Below are 26,661 nucleotides of genomic sequence, written 5' to 3'. Positions count from 1 at the left end.
TGACTGATAGCTGCTGCTGCTACTGCTAAGTCGCTTCAATTGTGTTCGACTCTGTGCAACCCCACAGACGGCAGCCCACCAGTTTCCCCGTCCCTGGGATTCCCAGGCAAAAACACTGGAGTGGGTTGCCATTTCCTTCTCCAATGCACAAAAGTAAAAAGTGAAAGTGAAGTAGCTCATTCAGGTCCAACTCTTCTCGACCCATGGACTGCAGCTCACCAGGCTCGGTGCCTGTCACACGCAGGCTCAGCTCCTTCATGTCCACCTGAGCACGTGCTTCTCCTTGTGTCTGAGGGGTGGGGGAGCAGCAAGCTGAACCACCTCAGGCCTGTGACCCAGCTTGCTTTGAGGAGAGAAGCTGGTTGCCCAGCACCACGGATGACATGTTGGCACAAAGGAATACAGACGTGGGACTGACGTCGGGAGAGATGGCTGACCCCGGGGTAAAGGAAAAATGCTCCGATTTTACGTGAGACATTCATTGCATGGGGGTACTTCCTTGTGAAGTGGGGCAGCCACTCAGTAACCGATATCCTAGAGCCCCAGACTGTATCTCATGCACAAACCTCACACTTGGAAGGACCCTGCACTGGCTGCCATGCTCTGCTGCTGTGATTTTCAAATTCTCAATCATTTCTGAACCTGAACATCATGCACCTGGTCCTGAGTGGGTGACCGTGGTGACCTCCCGATGAGCTGGTTTCCATGGAACCTGATCGCACGTCTGGGGTCTGGGTGACTAACCGTTCCTGGGGCCTCAGAGACAAAAACACAGAAGCTAAGGTCAGAAGCAACAAATGAGCTTGATGTTGAAGCCACAAAAACAAGCCTTCAGTTGGAGCCTGGCAGATCTATGGGATCCATACCTGTGCTCACAGTGTCTCTGGTCCAAGAGACAGTGAGACCCACAGCGCAGGAGACTAGTGACCAGGCCAGGGCGCTACAGAAAGGGGGACTTTTCAATTCAACTCCTGTGACTTGGACGCGGGGGTCAAATCAAAGACAAGCCTTCTCCTGACATGAAATGATCTCTCACCAAATTGCTGCTGCTGGTTGCTTGGTCAGTCCCAGCACCAGTGTGTGAACAGGAGGCCGTGCTGTGTGCATATTACAAGGGCCCTAAAGGAATTTCCTTGGAGATGAGGACTTCCTGTCAAAACAGCATCATAAAATCATTTCAGAATGTGTGCACGAGAAAAGAAATTTGTGAACGTGAATAAATAATTTTAAAAAAAAAGCCTGTAGCAGAAGGGAAGACCTTTGGGTGATCATTTTCCAAACCATCCATCTCCAGATAGCATAGTCCCTGACATGGATATGGTGCTCACAGGCTTTCAAGAACTTCTTTACCCATAATACTTTCCGCTGGACAAGGAAATGGCAACCCACTCCAGTACTCTTGCCTAGAAAATTCCACGGATGGAGGAGCCTGGTGGGCTACAGTCCATTAGGTCACAAAGAGTCGAACACGACTGAGCGACTTCACTTTCAACATGTGAATAGGTATGTTTTAATAATAGATTAAATAAACATTTTAATTCGTAAAGCAGATGACCCTCCATAATGTTGGTGGCCTTCATGAAACCAGGTGAAGAGAGGAATAGACGAAAACACTGATCCTCCCTCAAGTAAGAGAGAATTGTCAGCCAACAGCCTTCACACTGGGCCGTTAGTCCTTCTGCTTTTGAACTTAAACATCAGCTCCCCTCAGTCTCAGTAGCACCAGACTCGCTTGCAGCGTTTGGACTTAGCAGCCTTAACGACTATGTGAGCCGATTGCTTTAAAACATGTACATGTTTATGTGTGTGTATATGTGCATGTGTGTGTGTGTGTTTCTGTGTATTATTTATTCTATGTGGGGTAAAGTTTTATAGGGGCAAAGACCACAACTAAGGAGGACAAGCTTGAATCAAATTCCTTGATCTGAAAGTAATGACATATAAGATGTAGACAAGTCATTTTCCCTCATGTATAAACAGGTAAAATAATACTACCTAGGATGATGTTTGGGAGCAGTAAAACACAGCAGAGGAAGAACGTCTGGGACAGTCTATCAGATCTATCTAGGCCTGACAGGCAGGCAGTCACCCTCACAGTAACTTCCTGAGCTGGGGCAGGACTGTTTTTGTCCCAGAGGCACCTGATCATGCAGGGCTGTGTCTTGGCTGCTGGCACAGAGATACACGGCTGAGTCTGTCAGCTCCAAGGAGCTCAGGTTCAGCTCAGAGTGAAAGTCACTAAACTGTTTTCCTGAGAATCGATCCGGGAGCTGTGCTTCTCCCCTCACATCCTGCCTGTAATACTGAACAAGGAACTCGGGGCCCTGGCCCAGGGCCTGTTGGTACCAGTACACAGAGAGGTGTCCAGAGACAGGGGAGCAGCCCAGGGTCCCTCGCTGTCCTCTTGCTTTAATCAGGTATCTCGGGGTTTGGGTGACTCCAGAATCCACAAGGCCTGTGGGGGAAGAAGACTGGGGCTGAGAAAGAATTCGGGAGAGAACCCGATGGTGCCTTGGATTCAGGCAGAGTCAGACCAGGAACACAGATTCTCCCCTGTGACAAGGACCCACCTGCTGCCAGGAGACACAGAGCCACACAGCAGACGGGGCTGCAGCCCATGGCAGGAGGGCCAGAGCTGGGAGGCATCTCCTTGCTCAGAGCTCTGCTTCTCTGAGAGCTGGGGTTCTGGGCCTCCTTCCTCTGACTGGAGGTGAGGCAGTGACGTCACTGCTCTGATGTCATTGCCTCTGCTGTTTCCCAGGAATCTGACCTCTCATTCCAGGTCAGCTGATCCAGGACCCTGCTCTGTCCTGCAAAGTCTCTTAGATGACATGAGAGCTGGACTGCTGGTCTTGGCGAAGCTGGGTTTATGCTCATCGCCCTTCCCCATGGCACCTTCCCTTTTCTCTTCAGGTAGGTGTTGCTCTTTTCTGTTTCTCTTTCCTACCACCTCCCAGCTCCATACCCTTCACTTTTGCTGCAACCTCAAGGCTCCCTCAGCACTGCATAGTTGAAGTTCACGGCTCCCAGCTGGGAGAGCAACCCTGCAAATTAGTGCCTATCCTAGTAAGGCTTCTAGAGATAAGAACACCAAATAAAGCTTTCTCTTAGGCCTCCTGGTCCCAGGCACTAGCTCTGTCTGCTTGCTCTGCCCCAGAAACTTGTGGAGTTTCTCAGCTGCACAGCGTCCCCGCTTTGTTTTTCTAAAGAACACACACAAAATTAGAAGCACAAACACACACACCATCCTGCCACAGCTGATTTATGGTTTTGTATTTCAAGAGAAAAGAAATGAGTTCATGCAGGAAATATTTAATACTTTGACTTTTAGAAGATTGTGATGAGGGAGATGCTAACTTTGGTTAGCTTTTGTTGATGGTGGTGTTCCTAAGTTACTAACTCGAGTCCAACTCATTGAAACCCCATGCATTGCAGCGTGCCAGGCTCCCCTGTTCATCAGCAAAAGTGAAGGGTATGGAACGAGGAGGTGGTAGGAAAGAGCAACACCTGCCTGAAGACAAAAGTGAAGGAACCATGGGGAAGGGCGTCGGGCATAAACCCAGCCTCACCAAGACCAGCAGTCCAGCTCACAAGTAATCTAAGAGACTTTGCAGGACAGAGCAGGGTTCCACAGTTTGTTCAAATTCATGTCTGTTAGTCAGTAATGCTATCTAACTACCTCTCGCTCTGCCACCTCCTTCTCCTCTTGCTTTTAGTCTTTCCCAGCATCAGGGTCTAGGCTATTTAGATACGAAAGACAGGCCATGGTGGAGAATACATACACACACAGCTTGTTTCTCCTCCTCAGGGATGACCAAGGAATTTTGGATGATTAATAATTAACTGAGGTTACATTCTCTTTGAGAACCCTAGAGAACCTACTCAAACACGCCCAGTTAGGGATCATTACAAGGTTCCCTGGGTGATGGGCAAGGACATGACCCCGTTGAGGGAGGAGCAGCAAGGCTGAAGTAGAGAAGGGTGGGAATGAGGGCCAGGAAGGTGGGAGAGAAAGGCCCACATCTGGGGAAGTTGGACAAGAGCAGAGACCACTCAAGGGCCAGCCTGGGGGGAACCTTCCATAGTGACAGGCATGCGGTGCCTGGGGAGAGACAAGAGGGTCTAGATGTATCTCATTTCCCAACAACCTTTCCTCCTGATGGCCTCATGTTCAGACTGATGACTAGCAGTCAGAGCTGGGAAGCATCTTTAGGCTCATGTGGCAGCTAGAGTGAAAAGACAGAGAGTGAGGGTAGACACATGTCCACGAGGCCCTGTTGTCAGGTCCGTGCCAGGAAGATCAAACATCGCTGGCTATGCTGCCAGTATGTGTCTGTGGGCTCCGAGTCTCCAGGTGCTAGGAGCCTGTAAGGGGCTCCCCAGGTTCCAGGCTGCGGGGCCCTCATCTGCTTTTTTGCACAGAAAGGAGGTGGCCGTGCAGCACCGTGGAGTAACTGCTGGCACAGAAGTACACAGATGTCTGGGAGCGGTTGGCAGACTTCAGTGTGAGAGGAAAGTTCTCTGTGCTTGGTCTGGAGACACTGTACCCGTCGGGCATGTCTCCTGGCTCGCTAGTGTGCGCACCAGCTGAGTAATGGATCAGCCTCAGCCCGTGTCCCAGGTCTTGTCGGTACCAGTACATGCGGTTATGACCCAGATCCTGAGTACATGTCAGTGTCGCGTTCTGTCCTGTCCTCAGGACCTGGAATCTGGGGTCCTGAGTGACCCCAGCATGGACCGCCCCTGTGGAGAAGGAGGACCGATGCTGCAGTCACAGAGGACAGGCTTAGTGCTGGCACCCCGAAGGGGACCCTGCCCCCCAGGACTCACCTGCCTGCAGGAGACAGAAGACCACACAGCCCAGGAGGCAGGGGCTCATGGCGGGGGCGGGGCAGGTGGAGGGCCCTCTGGAGTGTGTGTAGATGAGAGGGGACAGGGGCTCTCCAGGGAGTCCTTCTGAGATGTCACTCTCCCTGCCAGGACCCAGGGAAATCCTGTCACTCAGGGGCCACCCCCCTTCCCCCAGAGGCTCAAATCAGAAATGAACCTGAGTGAAGAGTTCATAACACGGAGACCCATCCAGGTCAATGGACTTGAGCCTTATGAGTTGTTGTGTCCTTTCTCTAAACAGTTTATAATGTAAGTGTGTTGTATTCCAGAGATAATTCTTCATTCCTAAGTATGTGATGTTATATGCAGATTTCGAACTGCAGGGTTGGGGGGTTACTGCGTGCTCCTAAACAGCACATTGTTGAGGGCTCCTGCTGCAGCCCTCATCTCCAGGCTTCTATCTCAGGAAGGCAAAGACATCTCAGAAGCTCCCACACTGTGTCCAGGACTCACCTGCTCCCAGAAGGAGGAGAGTCACACAGCAGAGGAGCCTGGAGCCCATGGCAGCATCAGGAACCCAGGACAGCTGCTGGCTGGGGGTGGGCCTCCTGGGGTGAGTGGTGTAAAGTGCTGACCCTCCTGCTCCCTGATTGGAGCATTTGCCTATGACTTCACTGCTCTGTGCCTCTGCAGGCTGCCCTGTCCTCTGGGCCCCTTGCCAGGACAAAGGTGAGCCCTCTATGCCCTTCCTGCCCTTCCCAGCCCCTGAGCAAGGGGTGGGTGGAAGGGTGCACCGTCCCCAGGTCCCCAGTGCCCACAGCATACCTTGTTGTCCTCTGCCAGCCCCTGCCTGACACACAGCCAGGCACTCACCTGGCTGGCAATCACCAGGCAATCAGCTGACAATCACCCAGCCCTCACCAGCCACCCCAACCCCTCACCTCCACTCCCTTGCAGCTCCTGGAGACCGTCTCCTGGGCACATCCTGAGGATCCAGGCACATCCCCACTTTCCTGGGCAGTGAGGAGTCTGTACTGCTTCCATGGGTCCTGGAACCTCAGGACTTCAGCGCACTCAAACCTGCTTTCTCATTCAGGCATGTAGCCAAGGTTCCTTAAAGCTGCCCTCCCCAGGGTGACTCGCCACCCCTCCCAGGACCCCCTGCTTACCGTGGGCCCACAGTGCCTCCTAGTGGCCAATGGTACACAGTCTCATGGATGTGTGCCTTCTGCCAAAGCAAGAATGTAAATACCCCACACCCTGAACACACACACACACACAACACACACTTGTTCTACTGTCTTCCCAAGCCAGTGACTTAAGATTGATCTGCAAATTGCCTCTTAGCCTCTGGAGATAAAAGACTGTAGAATCCAACATTTCCATTAAGAAGAAAATAATTGCACATACTAAATGGCAACCCACTCCAGTGTTCTTGCCTGGAGAATCCCAGGGACGGGGGAGCCTCCTGGGCTGCCGTCTATGGGGTCACACAGAGTTAGACACGCTTCAGCAATATGTGAACCGTGAACTTCCTGATGTTCAAGATGGTTTTAGAAAAGGCAGAGGAACCAGAGATCAAATTGCCAACATCCGCCGCATCATGGAAAAAGCAAGAGAGTTCCAAAAAAACATCTATTTCTGCTTTATTGACTATGCCAAAGCCTTTGACTGTGTGGATCACAATAAACTGTGGAAAATTCTGAAAGAGATAGGAATACCAGACCACCTGATCTGCCTCTTGAGAAATTTGTATGCAGGTCAGGAAGCAACAGTTAGAACTGGACATGAAACAACAGACTGGTTCCAAATAGGAAAAGGAGTACGTCAAGGCTGTATATTGTCACCCTGTTTATTTAACTTATATGCAGAGTACATCATGAGAAACGCTAGACTGGAAGGAACACATGCTGGAATCAAGATTGCCGGGAGAAATCTCAATAACCTCAGCTATGCAGATGACACCACCCTTATGGCAGAAAGTGAAGAGGAACTCAAAAGCCTCTTGATGAAAGTGAAAGTGGAGAGTGAAAAAGTTGGCTTAAAGCTCAACATTCAGAAAACGAAGATCATGGCATCTGGTCCCACCACTTCATGGCAAATAGATGGGGAAACAGTGGAAACAGTGTCAGACTTTATTTTTCTGGGCTCCAAAATCACTGCAGATGGTACTGAAGCCATGAAATTAAAAGACGCTTACTCCTTGGAAGGAAAGTTACGACCAACCTAGATAGCATATTCAAAAGCAGAGACATTACTTTGCCAACAAAGGTTTGTCTAGTCAAGGCTATGGTTTTTCCTGTGGTCATGTATGGATGCGAGAGTTGGACTGTGAAGAAGGCTGAGCGCTGAAGAATTGATGCTTTTGAACTGTGGTGTTGGAGAAGACTCTTGAGAGTGCCTTGGACTGCAAGGAGATCCAACCAGTCCATTCTGAAGGAGATCAGCCCTGGGATTTCTTTGGAGGGAATGATGCTGAAGCTGAAACTCCAGTACTTTGGCCACCTCATGCGAAGAGTTGGCTCATTGGAAAAGACTCTGATGCTGGGAGGGATTGGGGGCAGGAGGAGAAGGGGATGACAGAGGATGAGATGGCTGGAAGGCATCACTGACTCCATGGATATGAGTCTGAGTGAACTCCGGGAGTTGGTGAGGGACAGGGAGGCCTGGCGTGCTGCGATTCATGGGGTCGCAAAGAATCGGACACGACTGAGCGACTGAGCTGATCTGAAGTGACTTAGCAGCGGTGTCACAGTGGTGTGCTAAGGCGGAATCACACAGACCTTCAATACAGACACTGCTGAGCTCAGGTCAATACAGCCTGGAGCACTGCATTCCGTAGTCCCTCTGATTAATTCAGATCCACATATTTCTAGATTTTCTACATAAATTAAGTATTACCAATTCTAGGTAACGGATTTATATACAGAGATTATATATATAGAAACCCATTTATTTTTAGAGTTATAAAACTTTGAAATAAAAAAACCAGCCATCCACTGCATTTAACGTCGATGTAGCTGGGCGTGATATGAGACGGCACACTCAGTTTCACACTGCAGGCATGTGGCCCTGGGTTCCAAGGTTCCGTGTGTGAGAAGCCTGCAAGGGGCTCTCCTCCTTCCAGGCTGCAGGGCTTCCCTTATCTTTTTGCACAGAGATGAGGTGGCCGTGCAGCACCGTGGATAACCGCAGGTGCAGAAGTACACAGATGTCTGGGAGTGGTTGGCAGACTCCAGTGTGAGAGGGAAGTTCTCTGTACTTGGTCTGGAGACGCTGTAGCCCTCGGGCACAGTTCCTTTCTCCGTGGCGGGAGGGATAACTGAGTAATGGATCAGCCTCAGCCCTTGTCCTCGGTCTTGTCGGTACCAGTTCATATAGCTAAAGCTCAGATCCTGAGTACATTTCAGTCTCGCGCTCTGTCCTCACCTCACAACCTCGAATCTGGGGATCCTGAGTGACCCCAGCATGGACCGCCCCTGTGGAGAAGGAGGACCGATGCCACAGTCACAGCGGACAGGCTTAGTGATGGCACCCCGAAGGGGAGCCTGCCCCCCAGGACTCACCTGCCTGCAGGAGACAGAAGACCACACAGCCCAGGAGGCAGGGGCTCATGGCGGGGGCGGGGCAGGCGGATGGCCCTCTGGTCTGAGTGTGGATGAGAGGGGAGAGGAGCTCTCCAGGGAGTCCTTCTGAGATGTCACTGTCCCTGCCAGGCCCCACAGCCAATCTGTCACTCAGGGGCCACACCCCTTCCCCCAGAGGCTCAAATCAGAAATGAACCTGAGTGAACAGTTCACAACATGAAGACCCATCCAGAACAAGAGACGTAATCTCACAGGTTGCTGTAACCTTTCTGTAAATGTTAAAGGCTTTTCTGTAGATGTTAAACTGATTCAATGTTTTGTATGTTCTAGTCCAAACATAAGTCTTCATTAACATGTATATTACTTGTATTTATCTACATATTTCTGAAGTTTTGAATCCTGGGGAAATCCTTCTGGCGTCCTTCTATCCTTTATGATATGTGTTCCAAGAGCACTTCAGGCAGAGAAGGCAATGGCACCCCACTCCAGTGTTCTTGCCTGGAAAATCCCAGGGATGGGGGAACCTGGTGGGCTGTCACCTATGAGGTCGCACAGAGTTGGACACAACTGAAGCGACTTAGCAGCAGCACTTCAAGGCTCCCTTTCGGAAACATTGCCCGAAGTCCTGAGACAGTCCCTCCACCTACCATGTTTCTCCAGGTTTCTGCTCCCAACCTCATTGCAGGCTCATCAACATTTGAGGAATTCTTTGGTCTGCTTCTAATCAATTCACTGACAGACAATCCACCGGTCAAACACAGGTACAGCTCCTTCATGTTCACGGCAGCCCGTGATTCCCGTGTTGGGGGGAGGGAGCAAGCAGAGCCCCCTCATGCCGGTGACCCACCTTTCTGCGTGGAGATAAGCTAGATGCCTGGCACAGAATGACATTTTGGCACAAAGGAGTACAGATGTAGGAGGGACAGAGGGAGGTGCAGACGCCAGGGTAATGAAAAATGCTCCGTTTTTATTTGAGACATTCCTCTCATGGGAATACCTCCTTGTGAAGTGTGGCTGCCATTCATTGAGTAACAGTGCATATCACAGAGCCTGGAACTGTATCTTGTTACACATAACACAATGCGTGTATGTAACTTGCTCTGTACACAGTTCCATGAGCGAAGGGACCACGGGTGTTGAGAACACACTTGAACCGGGATGCTCGCTGAGACACTTATGAAGTATGAGATCTGGGCAACTCACGTCCCCTGAGATGTACAAACAGATAAAAGGGTACTTACCTTGATGACGTTAGTGAGCATTAAAACATATCAAGAAGTGAATGTCTGGGAAAGTCTCTCACTCCACCAGAGACTGGGCTTGGCAGGCTGGCAGCTGACACTCAGGCACCACTTCCTGAGCTGGGGCAGGAGTGTTTTTGTCCCAGAGGCACCTGATCATGCACGGCTGTGTCTTGGCTGCTGGCACAGAGGTACATGGCTGAGTCCGTCAGCTCCAAGGAAGTCAAGTTCAGCTCAGAGCTAGAGTCACTGAACTGTTTTCCTGAGAATCGATCTGATATGTTTCCTTTCTCATACTCTGCCCTATTGTAATACTGAATGAGGAATTGGAGGCCTTGGCCCAGGGCCTGTTGGTACCAGTACACAGATTGGTGTCCAGACTCAGGGGAACATCTCAGTATCACTTGCTGTTTTCTTGATTTGATCAGGTACTTGGGTGTCTGGGTGACTTCAGAATCCACCAGGCCTGTTGGGGAGGAGACAAGGAAGCTGAGAACAGAGCACAGGGAAGCCTCCTGATGCAGCCCTCATCACCAAGCTTCTATCTCAGGGAGGCAAAGACATCTCAGAAGCCCCCACACTGTGTCCAGGACTCACCTGCTCCCAGGAGGCTTAGAGTCACACAGCAGAGGAGCCTGGAGCCCATGGCAGCATCAGGAACCCAGGACTACTGTTGGCTGGGGGCAGGGCTTCTGGGGTGAGTGGTGTAAAGTGCTGACCCTCCTGCTTCCCTGATTGGAGCATTTGCCTATGATATCACTGCTCTGTGCCTCTGCAGGCTGCCCTTGTCCACTGGACCCCTTGGCAGGACCCAGGGCTGGTTCCTCTAAGCCATTCCTTGTTCTTCACAGCCCCTCAGCCAAGGGTGGGTGTGAAGAGAGCACTGTGCCCATGTCCCCATATGCCCATAACATGCCTTTTTCTTCTCTTCCTGTCCCTGCCAGACACTCATCACCCAGCCCTCACCAGCCACACTAATCCCTTCACCCTCCACTCCCCATGCTGTCCAGGAGAAGATTCCCTGGGCGTATCCTGAAGCTCCAGGCATGTCCCCATTCCCCTGGGCAGTGAGGAGTCTGTGCTGAGTCCATGCATCCCTGGACTACTCAGGGAGCTCAAACCTACTTTCTGATGCAGGCATGTAGCCAAGCTTCCCCTAAGCTACCCTCTCCAGGGTGACTCTCAACCCCTCCATCACACCCTGCTTACCATGGGCCCACAGTGCCTCCTAGAGGCCAATGGTTTCATGGATCTGTGCCTTCCTCTAAAACAAGAATACAAATTCCCCGCACTCCACACTTTCAACCCCTACTCACACAAACACACACACACACACATACACACATCCCTCATCTGCTGCCTTCCCAGCCTGGATGAATTAGGGTTGATCTTCAAGTCTAGTCTTAGCCTGTGGAGGTAAAAGACTGTATGATCAGACATTTATACTAAGAAGGAAATAAGTGCAGCACTAGATTCCAGAATCTGGTTCCCTAACCCTAGGGCAGGCTTATCGACACTTGAGGAATCCTTGCGCTCCCTTTCTTATTAATTCACCGACTGACAGGGTGCCTCTCACACGCAGGCTCGGTGCCTTCATGTCCACCTGAGCACATGCTTCTCATCGTGTCTGAGGGGTAGGGGAGCAGCAAGCCAAACCGCCTCAGGCCTGTGACCCAGCTAGCTTTGAGGAGAGAAGCTGGTTGCCCAGCACCACGGATGACATGTTGGCACAAAGGAGTACAGACGTGGGAGGGATGTTGGGAGAGATGGCTGACCCCAGGGTAAAGGAAAAATGCTCTGATTTTACCTGAGACATCCATTGCATGGGGGTACTTCCTTGTGAAGCGGTCAGCCATTCAGTAACCGATATCCTACTCACACAAACACACACACCCATACACACACCCCTCATCTGCTGCCTTCCCAGCCTGGATGAATTAGGGCTGATCTTCAAGTCTAGTCTTAGCCTGTGGAGGTAAAACACTGTATGATCAGACATTTCTACTAAGAAGGAAATAAGTGCAGCACTAGATTCCAGAATCTGGTTCCTCAACCTTAGGGCAGGCTCATCGACACTTGAGGAATCTTTGGGCTCTTTCTTATTAATTCACCAACTGACAGGGGGCCTCTCACACACAGGCTCGGTGCCTTCATGTCCACCTGAGCACGTGCTTTCCATCGTGTCTGAGGGGTGGGGGAGCAGCAAGCCGAACCCCCTCAGGCCTGTGACCCAGCTTGCTTTGAGGAGAGAAGCTCGTTGTCCAGCACCACGGATGACATGTTGGCACAAAGGAGTACAGACGTGGGAGGGATGTCGGGAGAGATGGCTGACCCCGGGGTAAAGGAATAATCGTCCGATTTTACCTGAGACATCCATTGCATGGGCGTACTTCCTTGTGAAGCAGGGCAGCCATTCAGTAACCGATATCCTAGAGCCCCAGACTGGATCACATGCACAAACCTCACATTTGGAATGACCCTGCACTAGCTGCCATGCTCTGCTGCTCTGATTTTCAAATTCTCAATAATTTCTGAACCTGAATATCGTGCACATGGTCATGAGTGGGTGACCGTGGTGACCTGCTGATGAGCTGGTTTCCACGGAACCTGATCACACGTCTGGGGTCTGGGGGACTAACCATTCCCTGGGCCTCAGAGACAAAAACACAGAAACTAAAGTCAGAAGCAATGAATGAGCTCAATGTTGTAGCCATAAAAAAGCCTTGAATCGGGGCCTGGCAAGTCCATGGGATCCATACCTGTGCTCAGAATGTCTCTGGTCCAAGAGACAGTGAGACCCACAGTGCAGGAGACTAGTGACCGGGCCAGGGCGCTACAGAAAGGGGGACTTTTCAATTCAACTCCTGTGACTTGGACGCGGGGGTCAAATCAAAGAAAAGCCTTCTCCTGACATGAAATGATCTCTCACCAAATTGCTGCTGCTGGTTGTCTGCTCAGTCCCAGCACCAGTGTGTGAGCAGGAGGCCTTGCTGTGTGCATATCACATGGGAGCTAAAGGAATTTCCTAGGAGATGAGGACTTCCTCTCAAAATAGCATCATAAAATCATTTCAGATATTTTGTGCATGAGAAAAGAAATTTATGAACGTGCATTAAAAAAAAAAAAACCTTGTACCAGCAGAAAAGACCTTTGGATGGTCATTTTCCAAACCATCCATCTCCAGATAGGATAGTCCCTGACATGGATATGGTGCTCACATGCTTTCAAGAACTTCTTCAACCAAAATACTTTCCAGGGGCAATCACTTAAATATTTAGCTCTGGGCTAAAGAGGACTTAAAAAAAAATGATGGCAACATAAATCATACTGCTGGTTGTCAGGGAAGGAGACAGGCCTGGGAATGGGGCCTCAGAGGATTTTTGGTGATGAAATGTTCTCAGCCTTTATAGGTGAACGTTCCGTGGGCACACACACACGGATTGATCAGAACCATTCATCTGTTCACTGTGCAGTGTGTAACGTTACTGTATATACAGCGGACCCCTTGGACCACACGATTTTGAATTTCATGCGTTCAGTTTTGTGTGGAGTTTTTAATAGATACTAACTACAGACCGTGTTGTTCATCTGGTAAAGAATCTGCCTGCAGTGTGAGAGACCTGAGTTGGATCCCTGGGTTGGGAAGATCTGCTGGAGAAGGGAAAGACTACCCACTCCAGTATTCTGGCCTGCAGAGAATTTATATTTCATGGACTGCATAGTCCATGGGGTTGCAAAGACTCAGACCCGATTGAGTGACATTCACTTTCACTTTTCACAGTACCACACAACTCTGCCTGGTTGAATCTGTGGATGTGAAATCATAAACAGGGTTGACTGAATTTTAAACAAATTTTACAGCAGGGTTAAGGCTGGTTCAGGGCCCCCAAACTTCACATTATTCAAATGTTAACTATAATTCATATGGCAATAAAGTTAATGTAAAAACGCCTGAGGGTACGTTACATGCTCTGTTTATCTCATGTATGGAACCGGCAAGCATAATTACTTTCTTTCCTATGACATCTGAAGTCCTCAAGTATAGGGTTTGAAGTCAAAATGTGTCCATATCTACTTTTGCACCTAGGAAGCACTAGAGGAGGCTGTCAGAGATTAGCAAAGGGAGTGAAGAAATCCAGAGTCCTGTCACCTGCCAGGGATTTCATGCTTACTAAATTCTTGTGAAGCCCTGGAAGGTGGTGTCCTGACTAACATAATAGGTCAACTAGACTCTGCCTTGGATATTTAGTTTTATTTTTTGGGTGCTCCAAAGAGGGATATTTTTTGGCTCAGACGGTAAAGCGTCTGCCCGCAATGTGGAAGACCCAGGTTCAATCCCTGGAAGATGCCCTGGAGAAGGAAATGGCAACCCACTCCAATATTCTTGCCTAGAAAATTCCATGGATGGAGGAGCCTCGTGGGCTACAGTCCATGGAGTTGCAAAGAGTCGGACACGACTGAGCAACTTCACTTTCAACATGTGAATATGTATCTTTTAATAATAGATTAGATTAACATTTTAATTCGTAAAGCAGATGACCCTCCATAATGTCAGTGGCCTTCATGAAACCAGGTGAAGAGATGAATAGATGAAAAAACTGATCCTCCCCCAAGAAAGAGATAATTGTCAGCCGATGGCCTTCACACTGGACCATTAGTTCTTCTGCTTTTGAACTTAAACATCAGCTCCCCTCAGTCTCTAGTAGCACCAGACCCGCTTGCAGCATTTGGACTTACCAGTCTTAACAACTTTGTGAGCCAATTGCTTTCAAACGTGTATGTGTGTATGTGTGTGTTTGTGTGCGTGTGTGTGTGTTTCTGTGTATTATTTATTCTATGTGGGGGAAAGTTTTATGGGGGCAAAGACCAAAAGTGATGAGGACAGGCTTGAATCAAATTCCTTGCTCTGAAAGCAGTGACATATAAGATGTGGACAAGTCAGTTCCTCTCAGATGTATAAACAGGTAAAATAATATTTACCTAGCATGATCTTTGGGAGCATTAAAACAGAGCAGAGAAAGAATTTCTGGGAGAGTCTATCGGATCTACCTATGCCTGGAAGGGAGGCAATCACCCTCACAGCCACTTCCTGAGCTAGGGCAGAAGTATTTTTGTCCCAGAGGCACCTGATCATGCAGGGCTGTGTCTTGCTGCTGGCACAGAGATACACGGCTGAGTCTGTCAGCTCCAAGGAGCTCAGATTCATCTGAGAGCTAGAGTCACCGAACTGTTCACCTGAGAATCGATCTGGCATGTTTCCTTTCTCATTCTCTTGCCCATTATAATACTGAATAAGGAACTGGGGGCCCTGGCCCAGGGCCTGTTGGTACCAGGATACATAGAGGTGTCCAGACTCAGGGGAACATCTCAGTATCACTTGCTGCTTTCTTGATTTGATCAGATATTTGGGGGTCTGGGTGACGCCAGAATCCACCAGACCTGTTGGGAAGGAGACAGAAGGAAGCTGAGGGCAGAGCACAGGGGAGCCTCCTGTTGCAGCCCTCATCGCCAGGCTTCTATCTCAGGGAGGCAAAGACATCTCAGAAGCTCCCACACTGTGTCCAGGACTCACCTGCTCCCAGGAGGCAGAGAGTCACACAACAGAGGAGCCTGGAGCCCATGGCAGCATCAGGACCCAGGACTGCTGCTGGCTGGGGCCGGGGCTCCTGGGGTGAGTGGTGTAAAGTGCTGACCCTCCTGTTCCCTGATTGGAGCACTGGCCTATGACGTCACTGCTCTGTGTCTCTGCAGGCTGCCCTTGTCCCCAGGACCTCTTGGCAGGACCCAGGGCTGGTTCCTCTATGCCATTCCCTGTCCTGACAGCCGCCAGGAAGGATAGGTGTGAGGGGAGCTTCGTCCCCTGGTCCCATGTGTCCACACACATTTGTTCTGCTCCGTCTGACCCTGCCTGACACCCAGCCCTCACCAGATACCCCAACTTCTCACCCTCCCCTTCCCATGCTGCTCCACAGATGGTCCCCTGGGCACATCCTGAGGCTCCAGGCAGGACCCCTCTTCCCTGAGCAGAGAGGAGTCTGTGCTGGCTCCATGTGTCCCAGGACCACTCAGGGAACTCAAACCTGCTCCCAGGTGCAGGCATGTAGCCAAGGTTCCCTTAAGCTTCCTTCTCCAGGTGACTCTCAACCCCTCCCAGGACACCCTGCTTACTATGGAAACACAGTGCCTCCTAGTGGCCGAAGGTCCATGGTCTCATGGATTTGCAGCCTCTGAAGCAAGGTTTCAAAAATCCCACACCCTAAATACAAACACATACACACACATATCTGTTCTACTGCCTTCCTAGCCTGGCTGATTAGGGTTGATCTTCAAATCCACTCTTAGCCTCTGGAGGTAGAAGACTGTATGATCTGACCGTTTTCCTAACAAGGAAATCATTGCTTCACCACTACAATGATGGTATTTAGCTAAAATGGAAATATATGTCATAAAATAAACGCTCAGAGGATCTCAAGTGAATCTGCCTGCAAACATGTCTTCATAACTACTTCTGATTGATCAGAGGCATATATTTTCAGATTTCCTATTTAAATGTGTATTAACCTATTTATTTCCTATGAACTTGTAAATCTTGATATAATAAGATACCATGGAGGATGTATTTTGACTTTGAGAATATTTCTCTGAAGCAAATGGTGGCAACCTGGTCCAGGATAATTGAGATGGTAAGAAAGAGGGGCAGGAAGGAGAACACACAGCCCCCGCCTGTCTCTCCTCCTGGGAATGGAATGCCAAGGGATTTTGGCTGGTTTCCAATTAACTGAGGTTGTTTTCTCTTTGATGACCCCAAGAACTTGCTCAAACACGACCGCTTATGCTTGGTTACAAAGTTCCCTGTGTCATGGGAAGGGACATGACCCAGATGAAGGGAGAAGTGTGTCTGGACAGAGAGGGCAGGGGACCTGAGCCCAAGGCAGTAAAGGAGGAAAGACCTGCCCCTCTGGTGGGCAAGAGCAGGGAGCACTTGAAAGCTAGGCTGCCGGAGAAACTTCCAGAGAGACAGCAATGAGGTTCTGGGAGAGACAAGATGGTTTAGATATATCTGATTTACTAATATTCTTCCCTTCGGGAGGTCTTAAGCTGATGAGGAAGAGTCAGAACTAGTCAGAACTGGATACAGTCCGAACTGTATCCAGGGAGGATGCAGAGGAAAGACAGAGACTGATGGTGGACACATGTGTCTGAGTCCCTGGGGTCAAATCCAGGCCTGTCCAGGTCACACATCAGGGTCAGAGTGCTGGCACGTGGTCCCCAGGGCTTTAGGTTCCCAGTGCTAGGATCCTGCATGTAGGCCCTTGTCTTTTTCAACAGAGAGCAGGTGACCCTGCAGCTCCATGGAGTAACTGCTGGCACAGAAATATACAACTGTCTGGGAGCATTTGGCAGACTCCAGCGTGAGAGGAAAGTTCTCTGTGTTTGATCTAGAGACGCTGTACCCGTGGGGCATGTCTCGTGGCTCGCATGTGTGCACACCAGCTGAGTAATGGATCAGCCTCAGCCCACGTCCCAGGTCTTGTCAGTACCAGTACATGCGGTCAAGACCCGGATCCTGAGTACATTTCAGTGTCATGCTCTGTCCTCTCCTCACGACCTGGAATCTGGGGTCCTGAGTGACCCCAGCATGGACCGCCCCTGTGGAGAAGGAGGACCGATGCTGCAGTCACAGCGGACAGGCTTAGTGCTGGCACTCCCAAGGGGACCCTGCCCCCCAGGACTCACCTGCCTGCAGGAGACAGAAGACCACACAGCCCAGGAGGCAGGGGCTCATGGCAGGGGTGGGGCAGGCGGAGGGCCCTCTGGTCTGAGTGTGGATGAGAGGGGAGAGGGGCTCTCCAGGGAGTCCTTCTGAGATGTCACTGTCTATGCCAGGCCCCAGAGCCAACTTGTCACTCAGGGGCCACGCCCCTTCCCCCAGAGGCTCAAATCAGAAATGAACCTAAGTGAACAGTTCACAACAGGGAGACCCATCCGGCTTAATGGGCATCAGCCTCACAATTGTTGTAACCCATCTGTAAACAGTGTGCAGTTTTATCTATACTTCATTGCGAAGTTAATCTTCATAAATGTGTATATTACTTTAATTCATCTACATATTTCTATAGCTCTGCATCTTCGGAAATTCCCTCTAGCTTCCTGCTCTCCTTTATGATATGTGTCCCAGTAGGACTTCAAGGCCCATTTCTGCTTTAATTGATCACAGCCCTGAGAATGGCCCTCCACCTACCATGTTTCTCCAGGTATCTGCTCCCAACCTCATTGAAGGCTCATCAACATTTGAGGAATTGTTTGGATCTGTTCTTATCAACTCACTGACAGACAGTCCACCTGCCAAAGGCAGGTACAACTCCTTCATGTTCACAGGAGCCCCCCCCTTCCCATGTCGGGAGAGGCCTCAGGCCTGTGACCCACCTTTCTGGGTGGAGAGAAGCTGGTTGTCCAGCACAGGACGACGGATTGGCAGAAAGTAATGCAGGCTTAGGAGCACCATGGTGAGACGTGGCACCACGGTAAGTGAAAAGTGCTCTTTTTTATTTGAGACATTCTTTTCATGGGAATACCTCCTTGTGATGCGTGGCTGCCATTCATTGAGTAACAGTTCATATCACAGAGCCCCAAACTGTATCTTGTTACACATAACACAATGCATATATGTAACTTGCTCTGTATGGAGATGGTTCCATGAGGAAAGGGACCACAGGTGTTGAAAAGAAACCTGAGCTGCAATCCTAGCTGTAACAGTCATGAGGTATGAGATCTGGGCAATTCACATCCCCTCAGATATATAAACAGTTAAAATAATACTTACCTTGCATGATCTTAGTGAGCATTACAACATATCAAGAAATGAATGTCTGGGAAAATCTATTGCTCTAGCAGTGATTGGGCTTGGCACACTGGCAGCCAACATGCTCACCACCACTTCCTGAGCTGGGGCAGGAGAGTTCTTGTCCCAGAGGCACCTGATCATGCAGGGCTGTGTCTTGGCTGCTGGCACAGAGATACACAGATGAGTCCGTCAGCTCCAAGGAAGTCAAGTTCAGCTCAGAGCTAGAGTCACTGAACTGTTTTCCTGAGAATCGATCTGATAGGTTTCCTTTCTCATTCTCTTGCCTGTTGAAATACTGAATGAGGAATTGGGGGCCCTGGCCCAGGAACTGTTGGTACCAGTACACAGAGCAGTGTCCAGATGCAGGGGAACATCTCAGAATCGCTTGCTGCTTTCTTGGTTTGATCAGGTATTTGGGGGTCTGGGTGACCCCAGAATCCACCAGGCCTGTTGGGGAGGAGACAGAAGGAAGTTGAGGGCAGAGCACAGGGAAGCCTCCTGCTGCAGCCCTCATCGCCAGGCTTCTATCTCAGGGAAGCAAAGACATCTCAGAAGCTCCCACACTGTGTCCAGGACTCACCTGCTCCCGGAAGGCAGAGAGTCACACAGCAGAGGAGCCTGGAGCCCATGGCAGCATCAGGAACCCAAGACTGCTGCTGGATGGGGCGGGGCTCCTTGGCTGTGTGGTGTAAAGTGCTGACCCTCCTGCTTCCTTGATTGGAGCATTTGCCTATGACGTCACTGCTCTGTGTCTCTGCAGGCTGCCCTTGTCCAATCTGGACCCCTTACCAATATGCAGGGCCAGCTCCTCTGTGCCCTTCCCTGTGCTGCACAGCCCCTCAGCAAAGGGTGGGTTTGAAGTGTGCACTCTCCCTATGTCTCCATATGTCTACAATACGGCTTGTTCTCCCCTCTCTGCTCCTTCCTGACACTCGTCACCAAGCCCTCAGCAGCCGCCCGGACCCCTCACCCTCCACTTCCCATGCAGCTCCCCCTGAGTACATCCTGAAGCTCCAGGTACGTCCCCACTTCCTTGGCACCGAGGAGCCTGTGCTGGCTCCATGTGTCCCAGGATCTCTCAGGGAACTCAAGCCTGTTCCCTGACACAGGCATGCAGTTAAGGTTCCCTAAAGCTCCCTCTGCTGGGTGATGCTCACCCCTCCCAACTCACCTGGTTGCATGGGCCACAGTGCCTCCTACTTGCCAGTACTTCACAGTCTCATGGATTTGCATCCTCTGTCTAAAGCAAGGGTACAGAAACCCCATAGCCTTAATACACACTCACACACACACACACACTCACACACACACTCACATTCTAGTGTTCTACTGCCTTCCCATCCTGGCTGAATTAGGGTTCATCTTCAAATCTACTCTTAGCCTCTGGAAGTTGAAGACTCAATGGTCCGACATTGTTACAAAGAAGGAAAGAATCGCTGCACCACTGCAGTGATGGTACTTAGCCAAGATGGAAAAAATCGCCATAAAATAAACACTCTGAGGGTCTCACGTGACTCTGCCTGGAGACCTGTATTCCATACCTACCTCTGATGAATCGGGTACATGTATTTCCAGATGTCTTGTATAAATTAAGCATTTCCAAATTCTAGTTGATACATTTTGTAAAGAGGTTTTATATATACAAACTCATATATTTCTGCACTTATGAAATCTTGATGTAATGGGGCAATGGAAGATATATTTTGACTTTGAGAAGATTTTGATGAGGGAGGTGGTGCCAAGCTGGCCGAGGTTAGGTGAGATGCTGAGGAAGTCAGGGGCGGGAGGATGTACATAGAAAGCCAGTCTCTCCTTCAGATGGACTCACATGAGATTTGGATAATTGATAATTAACTGAAGCTGATTTCTCTTTGATGACTCCAGACAACTTGCTCAAAGCAGACCATGTGGAGAGGGCACTTTAAAGGCTTCCCTGTGACTTGGGAAGGGACATGACCTGGATGAGGGAGGAGCAGCATGGGTGTGGTAGAGGGGGCCAGGGAGGTGAGGACAGGATGTCCTGTCCACCCAAGAAAGGTGGGCAAGAGCAGAGACCACATGAGAGCCAGTCGTGGAGAACCTTCCAGAGAGAAGCATTGAAGTGAGACAAGGTGATCTGTTTTTATCTAATTTACCAGCAACCTTCCCTCCTGGAGGTCTCAGGCTCAGGTGATGACTAGCAGTCAGAGCTGGAGAAACATCTTCTTGGTTCACAGGGAGGATGCAGGGGAAAGACAGACATGGATGGTGGACATATGCCTCGGAGTTCCTGAGTGAAGTTTGGGTCAGCCTAGTCCATACACCTAGGGTCACACTGCAGGCACATGGCTAACCAAGCCCTGAGGCTCCCGGTTCTAGGAGCTTTCACTTGGACCCCCTGTCTTTTTGCACAGAGAGCAGGTGGCCATGCAGCACCGTGGAGTAACTGCTGGCACAGAAGTACACAGATGTCTGGGAGTGGTTGGCAGACTCCAGCGTGAGAGGGAAGTTCTCTGTGCTTGATCTGGAGACTCTGTACCCGTTGGGCACGTCTCCTTTCTCTGTGGTGGGAGGCCCAGCTGAATAATAGATCAGCCTCAGCCCGTGTCCCAGGTCTTGTGGGTACCAGTACATATAGTTATGATCCAGATCCTGAGTACATGTCAGTGTAGTGCCCTGTCCTCCCCTCACGACCTGGAATCTGGGGTCCTGAGTGACCCCAGCATGGACCGCCCCTGTGGAGGAGGAGGACCGATGCTGCAGTCACAGAGGACAGGCTTAGTGCTGGCACCCCGAAGGGGACCCTGCCCCCAGGACTCACCTGCCTGCAGGAGACAGAAGACCACACAGCCCAGGAGGCAGGGGTTCATGGCGGGGCAGGGGCAGGTGGAGGGCCGTCTGGTCTGAGTGTGGATGAGAGGGCGAGGGGCTCTCCAGGGAGTCCTTCTGAGATGTCACTGTCCCTCCAGGCCCCAGAGACAACCTGTCACATGGCGGCCACGCCCCTTCCCCTAGAGGCTCAAATCAAAGTGATTAGAACAGGGAGATGGCTTGGACAGATTGCTTGGACATGGTCTGAACAGCCGTAAGTCTTACAAAGTGCTGTAACCTTTCCTTAGAGTAGTTTGTACCTTTTATGTATGTTTTACTCCAGAGATAATTCCTTAATTTGTATATGAGCATATTTGTCTACATATTTCTGTAGTTTTGATTCTCAGAGGAAATCCTTAGGGCTTCCTGCTGTCCTTTATGCCCCATGCATCCCGGATACTCCCTCAAGTGTGGTTTCCTCTTTGCTCAACTGACCTAGTCCTGCTCCTGTCCTCTCACCTACAGTGATTCTTTGGGGTCTGGTTCCTTAACTGCAGGGCAGACTCATCACTATTTGAGAAATCACTTGGCTCTATTTCTTCTCAGTTCACTAACATACAGCTGCTGCTGCTGCTGCTACTAAGTTGCTTCAGTCGTGTCCGAGTCTGTGGGACGGCATAGACGGCAGCCCACCAGGACACCTGCCAAATGCAGGTACAGCGGCTTCATGTTTGCCAAAGTATGTGCTTCCCGAGTCTGAGGGCGCAGGGAGGGGACACAGCAAGTAGAACCACCGCAGCCCTAAGACAGAACTTTCTTTGTGGCAGAAGCTGGTTGCTCAACGCGGATGACATTTTTAAACAAAGGACCATATATATGAGAGGGATTTGGGGAGAAGTGCCGGACTCCAGGATAAATGAAAAGTGCTCTGACTTTATGTGAGACATCCACCCCATGGGAATACTTCCTTGTGAAGCATGACTGCCAGTAATAAATTGATATCCTGGAGCCCTAGAGTGTACCTTGTTGCACAAACCTCACACTCAAAAGGACCCTGTACTTAGAGCGACGCTCTGCTGTTGGGATCTTCAAATTCTCAATAGTCTTTGAACCATGGACTCTGCAAATTATGTGCCAGATCCTGGTTTCACGATTTTAGACCTGCTGTGCCCTCCTGATGGTTGGTTTCCCTTTAGCCTGACCACACGTCTAATGTCTGGGTGACTAAGTACTCCTGGTCCTGGGACAGAAAGACACTGAAACTAAAGCGAGAAACAAAGAAGGACCCTCATGTCAAAACCACAACGACCAGGCTTGAATCTGGGCCTGGCAAGCCCTCGAGTGGTTCCATGCATGTGCTCAGGACTTCTCTGGTCCAGGAGACAGAAGCACACCGTAAGGGGTGTCATACCCAGGCCAGGCCAGAAGAAAGGGGCCTTTCCAGCTCAAGGCCTGTGACCTGAATCCTTGGCATCAAGTCATAGGAACCCTTCTCCCACATGGAATTATCACTCACAGATACAACTGCTGCTGGTGGTCAGGCCAGCCCAGGACCTAGTGCGTGAATCTGAAGCCTTGCTAAGTTGTTTCTCATAGAATATTAACAAAAAATCATTATAAAATGATTTCAGAAAAAGGGTTCATGAGAAAAAAAAATCTATAAAATTGAGTCAATAAATTTTACAAAAACAGCCCGTACCAGCTGGTAAGACCTTTGATGCTCATTTTATCAAACCATCAATCCCCAGTTAGGATTGTCCATCACACGGAAATGGTATCTCACGTGGTTTCAAGCACTTTTTTAATTATAACACTTTCCAGGAGCGCTTAACTGTCTTACATATTTAGCTTCAGGCTAAAAAGGAATTGTTCTGATGGGTATAGACATTAAGTTTTCACCAAAAAAATGCATGAGCAAAACAAATCTACGGCAACAGAAATCATACTGTTGGCTGTCAGGGAAGGAGAGAGTCCCAGGAACGGGGCCTGAGGGAATATCTGGTGATAAAATGTTCTCTGTCTTAAAGGGACAGATGTTTCATCAGCATATACATATATATTGATCAAACCGTAGATCTCTTCATTATACAGTGTGAATATAGACCTGATCCTTGAACAACACAAGTTTTGAGGGAGTGGGTCCACTTGTGGGTGGATATTTTAATAAATATGTACTAAGATACTGAACAGCTGTGATTGGTTGAATCCATGCATGTGGAATCTCAGATACACCGTTGAATGTGCAATTGAAAGTCGCTCAGTTGTGTCTGACTCTTTGCAATCCCATGGACTATACAGTTCATGGAATTCTCCAGGCCAGAATACTGGAGTGGGTAGGGTAGCCCTTCCCTTCTCCAGGGGATCTTCCCAGCTCAGGTCTCCTGCATTGCCGGTGGATTCTTTACCAGCTGAGCCACAAAGGAAGCCCAAGAACACTGGAGTGGGTAGCCTATTCCTTCTGCAGTGGATCTTCCCGACCCAGGCATCAGACTGGGGTCTTCTGCATTGCAGGTGGATTCTTTACCAACTGAGCTGTCAGGGGAGCCTCCAGTCTATAAGGTTGTAGGAGGTTCAGGGACCCTAAAACCTACATTGTTTACTGGTAAACTACAGTTCAAATATCAATAAAAGTGATTAAAAAATATCTGAGGTGAGATGTTACATACACTTTTTTAGTTCATGTAATGAATCATTAGGCATAATATTCCTTTCACTGGGACTTCTAATGTCCTCACTTAAAGGCTTTCAAGGCAAAACATGTCCATCTCTACCTTTGCACCTAGGAAGTGGTAGAAGAGGCTGTCAGAGGTTAGCAAAGGGAATCAAGAAATCCAGAGTCCTGTTATATGCCAGGGACTTCATGCTTATTAAATACTTATGAAACCCAGGCAGATGGTGTGGTGGCTAATTGAACATGTCACCTTGACTGTGCCAGAGACATTTAATTAAACTTTATTCTGGATGTTAAGTGAGGGTGTTTTTGGAAGAGGTTAACATATAAATTCTCCAAGCCAGGCTTCAGCAATATGTGAACCGTGAACTTCCTGATGTTCAAGCTGGTTTTAGAAAAGGCAGAGGAACCAGAGATCAAATTGCCAACATCTGCTGGATCATGGAAAAAGCAAGAGAGTTCCAGAAAAACATCTATTTCTGCTTTATTGACTATGCCAAAGCCTTTGACTATGTGGATCACAATAAAGAGTGGAAAATTCTGCAAGACATGGGAATACCAGACCACCTGATCTGCCTCTTGAGAAACATGTATGCAGGTCAGGAAGCAACAGTTAGAACTGGACATGGAACAACAGACTGGTTCCAAATAAAAAAAGGAGTTCGTCAAGGCTGCATACTGTCACCCTGCTTATTTAACTTCTATGCAGAGTACATCATGAGAAATGCTGGGCTTGAAGAAGCACAAGATGTAATCAAGATTGCTGGGAGAAATATCAATAACCTCAGATATGCAAATGACACCACCCTTATGGCAGAAAGTGAAGAGGAACTCAAAAGCCTCTTGATGAAAGTGAAAGAGGAGAGTGAAAAAATTGGCTTAAAACTCAGCATTCAGAAAACAAAGATCATGTCATCCGGTGCCATCACTTCATGGCAAATAGATGGGGAAACAGTGGAAACAGTGTCAGACTTTGTTTTTTTGGGCTCCAAAATCACTGCAGATGGTGACTGCAGCCATAAAATTAAAAGACGCTTACTCCTTGGAAGGAAAGTTATGACCAACCTAGATAGCATATTCAAAAGCAGAGACATTACTTTGCCAACAAAGGTCCATCTAGTCAAGGCTCTGGTTTTTCCTGTGGTCATGTATGGATGTGAGAGTTGGACTGTGAAGAATGCTGAGCGCCCAAGAATTGATGCTATTGAACTGTGGCGTTGGAGAAGACTCTTGAGAGTCCCTTGGACTGCAAGGAGATCCAACCAGTCCATTCTGAAGGAGATCAGCCCTGGGATTTCTTTGGAGGGAATGATGCTGAAGCTGAAACTCCAGTACTTTGGCCACCTCATGCGAAGAGTTGACTCATTAGAAAAGACTCTGATGCTGGGAGGGATTGGGGACAGGAGGAGAAGGGGACGAAATAGGATGAGATGGCTAGATGGCATCACTGATTCGATGGATGTGAGTCTGAGTGAACTCCTGGAGTTGGTGATGGACAGGGAGGCCTGGCGTGCTGTGATTCATGGAGTCACAAAGAGTCAGACATGACTGAGCGATTGAACTGAACTGAACTGAACATACAAATAGGTAGATTTTAACATTAAATTAGATTAACATTTGAAACAGATGATCTTCCATTCCACAGTCCTAGTGGGCCTCTTCCAACCAGTGAAGATATGTATAGAAGGAAAAGTCTGATCCTCCCCCAGGTAAGAGAGAATTGTTCGGCTGATGGCCTTCAAACAGGACCATCAGTTCTTGGGCCTTTGAATTTAAACATCAGCTCTCCCTGAAACTCTAGATTCACCAGTCCAACCTGCAGATTTGGATTTGTCAGCTGTAAGAGCTATGTGGAGCGAACTCCTTTAAAAGATGGGGAGCAGGAAACACAGGTATTGAGGACAGCCTTGATTCTGATTCCTTGTCTGGCAGTTAGGAAATATGAGACCTGGGCAAGTCACTTCCCATCAGATGTATAAACAGTTAAAATACTCTTTATCTTGCATGATCTTTGTGAGCATTAAAACATACAAAGGAAAGAATGTCTGGGAAAGTCTATCAGTTCTACCTGGGTCTGGGTCTCGCTGGCTGGCAACTGACACCCTGGCAACCACTTCCTGAGCTGGGGTAGGAGTGTTTTTGTCCCAGAGGCATCTGCTCATGCAGGTCTGTGTCTTGGCTGCTGGCACAGAGATACATGGCAGAGTCCGTCAGCTCCAACGAGCTCAAGTTCAGCTCAGAGCGAGAGTCACTGAACTGTTTTCCTGAGAATCGATCCAGGAGGTGAGATTCTCCACTCACTTTCTGGTTGTAATACTGAACGAGGAACTGGGGGCTCTGGCCCGGGGCCTGTTGGTACCAGTACACAGAGAAGTGTCCAGAGTGAGGGGAACATCTCAGAGTCGCTTGCTGCTTTCTTGATTTGATCAGGTATTTGGGAGTCTGGGTGACTCCAGAATCCACCAGGCCTGTTGGGAAGAGACAAGGAAGCTGAGGGCAGAGCACAGGGGAAGCCTCCTGCTGCCGCCCTCATCGCCAGGCTTCTATCTCAGGGAGGCGACGACATCTCAGAAGCTCCCACACTGTGTCCAGGACTCACCTGCTCCCAGAAGGCAGAGAGTCACACAGCAGAGGAGCCTGGAGCCCATGGCAGCATCAGGAACCCAAGACCACTGCTGGCAGGAGGTGGGACTCCTA

The 26,661-nt window shown here is 49.4% G+C and overlaps 5 gene segments (V, D, J or C); all 5 read right to left on the bottom strand.

Annotated features, from left to right (window-relative positions):
• Positions 1–1,493: 1,493 nt before the first annotated feature.
• On the bottom strand, positions 1,494–2,619 carry LOC129658707 (T cell receptor beta variable 9-like). The segment is given in 2 exon segments: positions 1,494–2,455; positions 2,571–2,619. Coding segments are annotated over 2 exon segments (444 nt in total).
• A 1,287-nt stretch (positions 2,620–3,906) lies between these two features.
• LOC129658409 (T cell receptor beta variable 6-4-like) lies at positions 3,907–4,879 on the bottom strand. The segment is given in 3 exon segments: positions 3,907–3,966; positions 4,445–4,743; positions 4,831–4,879. Coding segments are annotated over 3 exon segments (408 nt in total).
• Positions 4,880–18,325: 13,446 nt separating this feature from the next.
• Positions 18,326–19,132, bottom strand: LOC129658705 (T cell receptor beta variable 9-like). The segment is given in 2 exon segments: positions 18,326–18,950; positions 19,084–19,132. Coding segments are annotated over 2 exon segments (453 nt in total).
• A 1,735-nt stretch (positions 19,133–20,867) lies between these two features.
• Positions 20,868–21,352, bottom strand: LOC129658408 (T cell receptor beta variable 6-6-like). The segment is given in 2 exon segments: positions 20,868–21,217; positions 21,304–21,352. Coding segments are annotated over 2 exon segments (399 nt in total).
• A 4,438-nt stretch (positions 21,353–25,790) lies between these two features.
• LOC129658704 (T cell receptor beta variable 5-1-like) lies at positions 25,791–26,621 on the bottom strand. The segment is given in 2 exon segments: positions 25,791–26,432; positions 26,564–26,621. Coding segments are annotated over 2 exon segments (453 nt in total).
• Positions 26,622–26,661: the final 40 nt, after the last annotated feature.

Source organism: Bubalus kerabau, chromosome 8, assembly GCF_029407905.1.
Source record: "Bubalus kerabau isolate K-KA32 ecotype Philippines breed swamp buffalo chromosome 8, PCC_UOA_SB_1v2, whole genome shotgun sequence".
Classification (NCBI taxonomy): Eukaryota; Metazoa; Chordata; class Mammalia; order Artiodactyla; family Bovidae; genus Bubalus; species Bubalus kerabau.
This window is presented reverse-complemented; position numbering and strand designations above follow the sequence as displayed.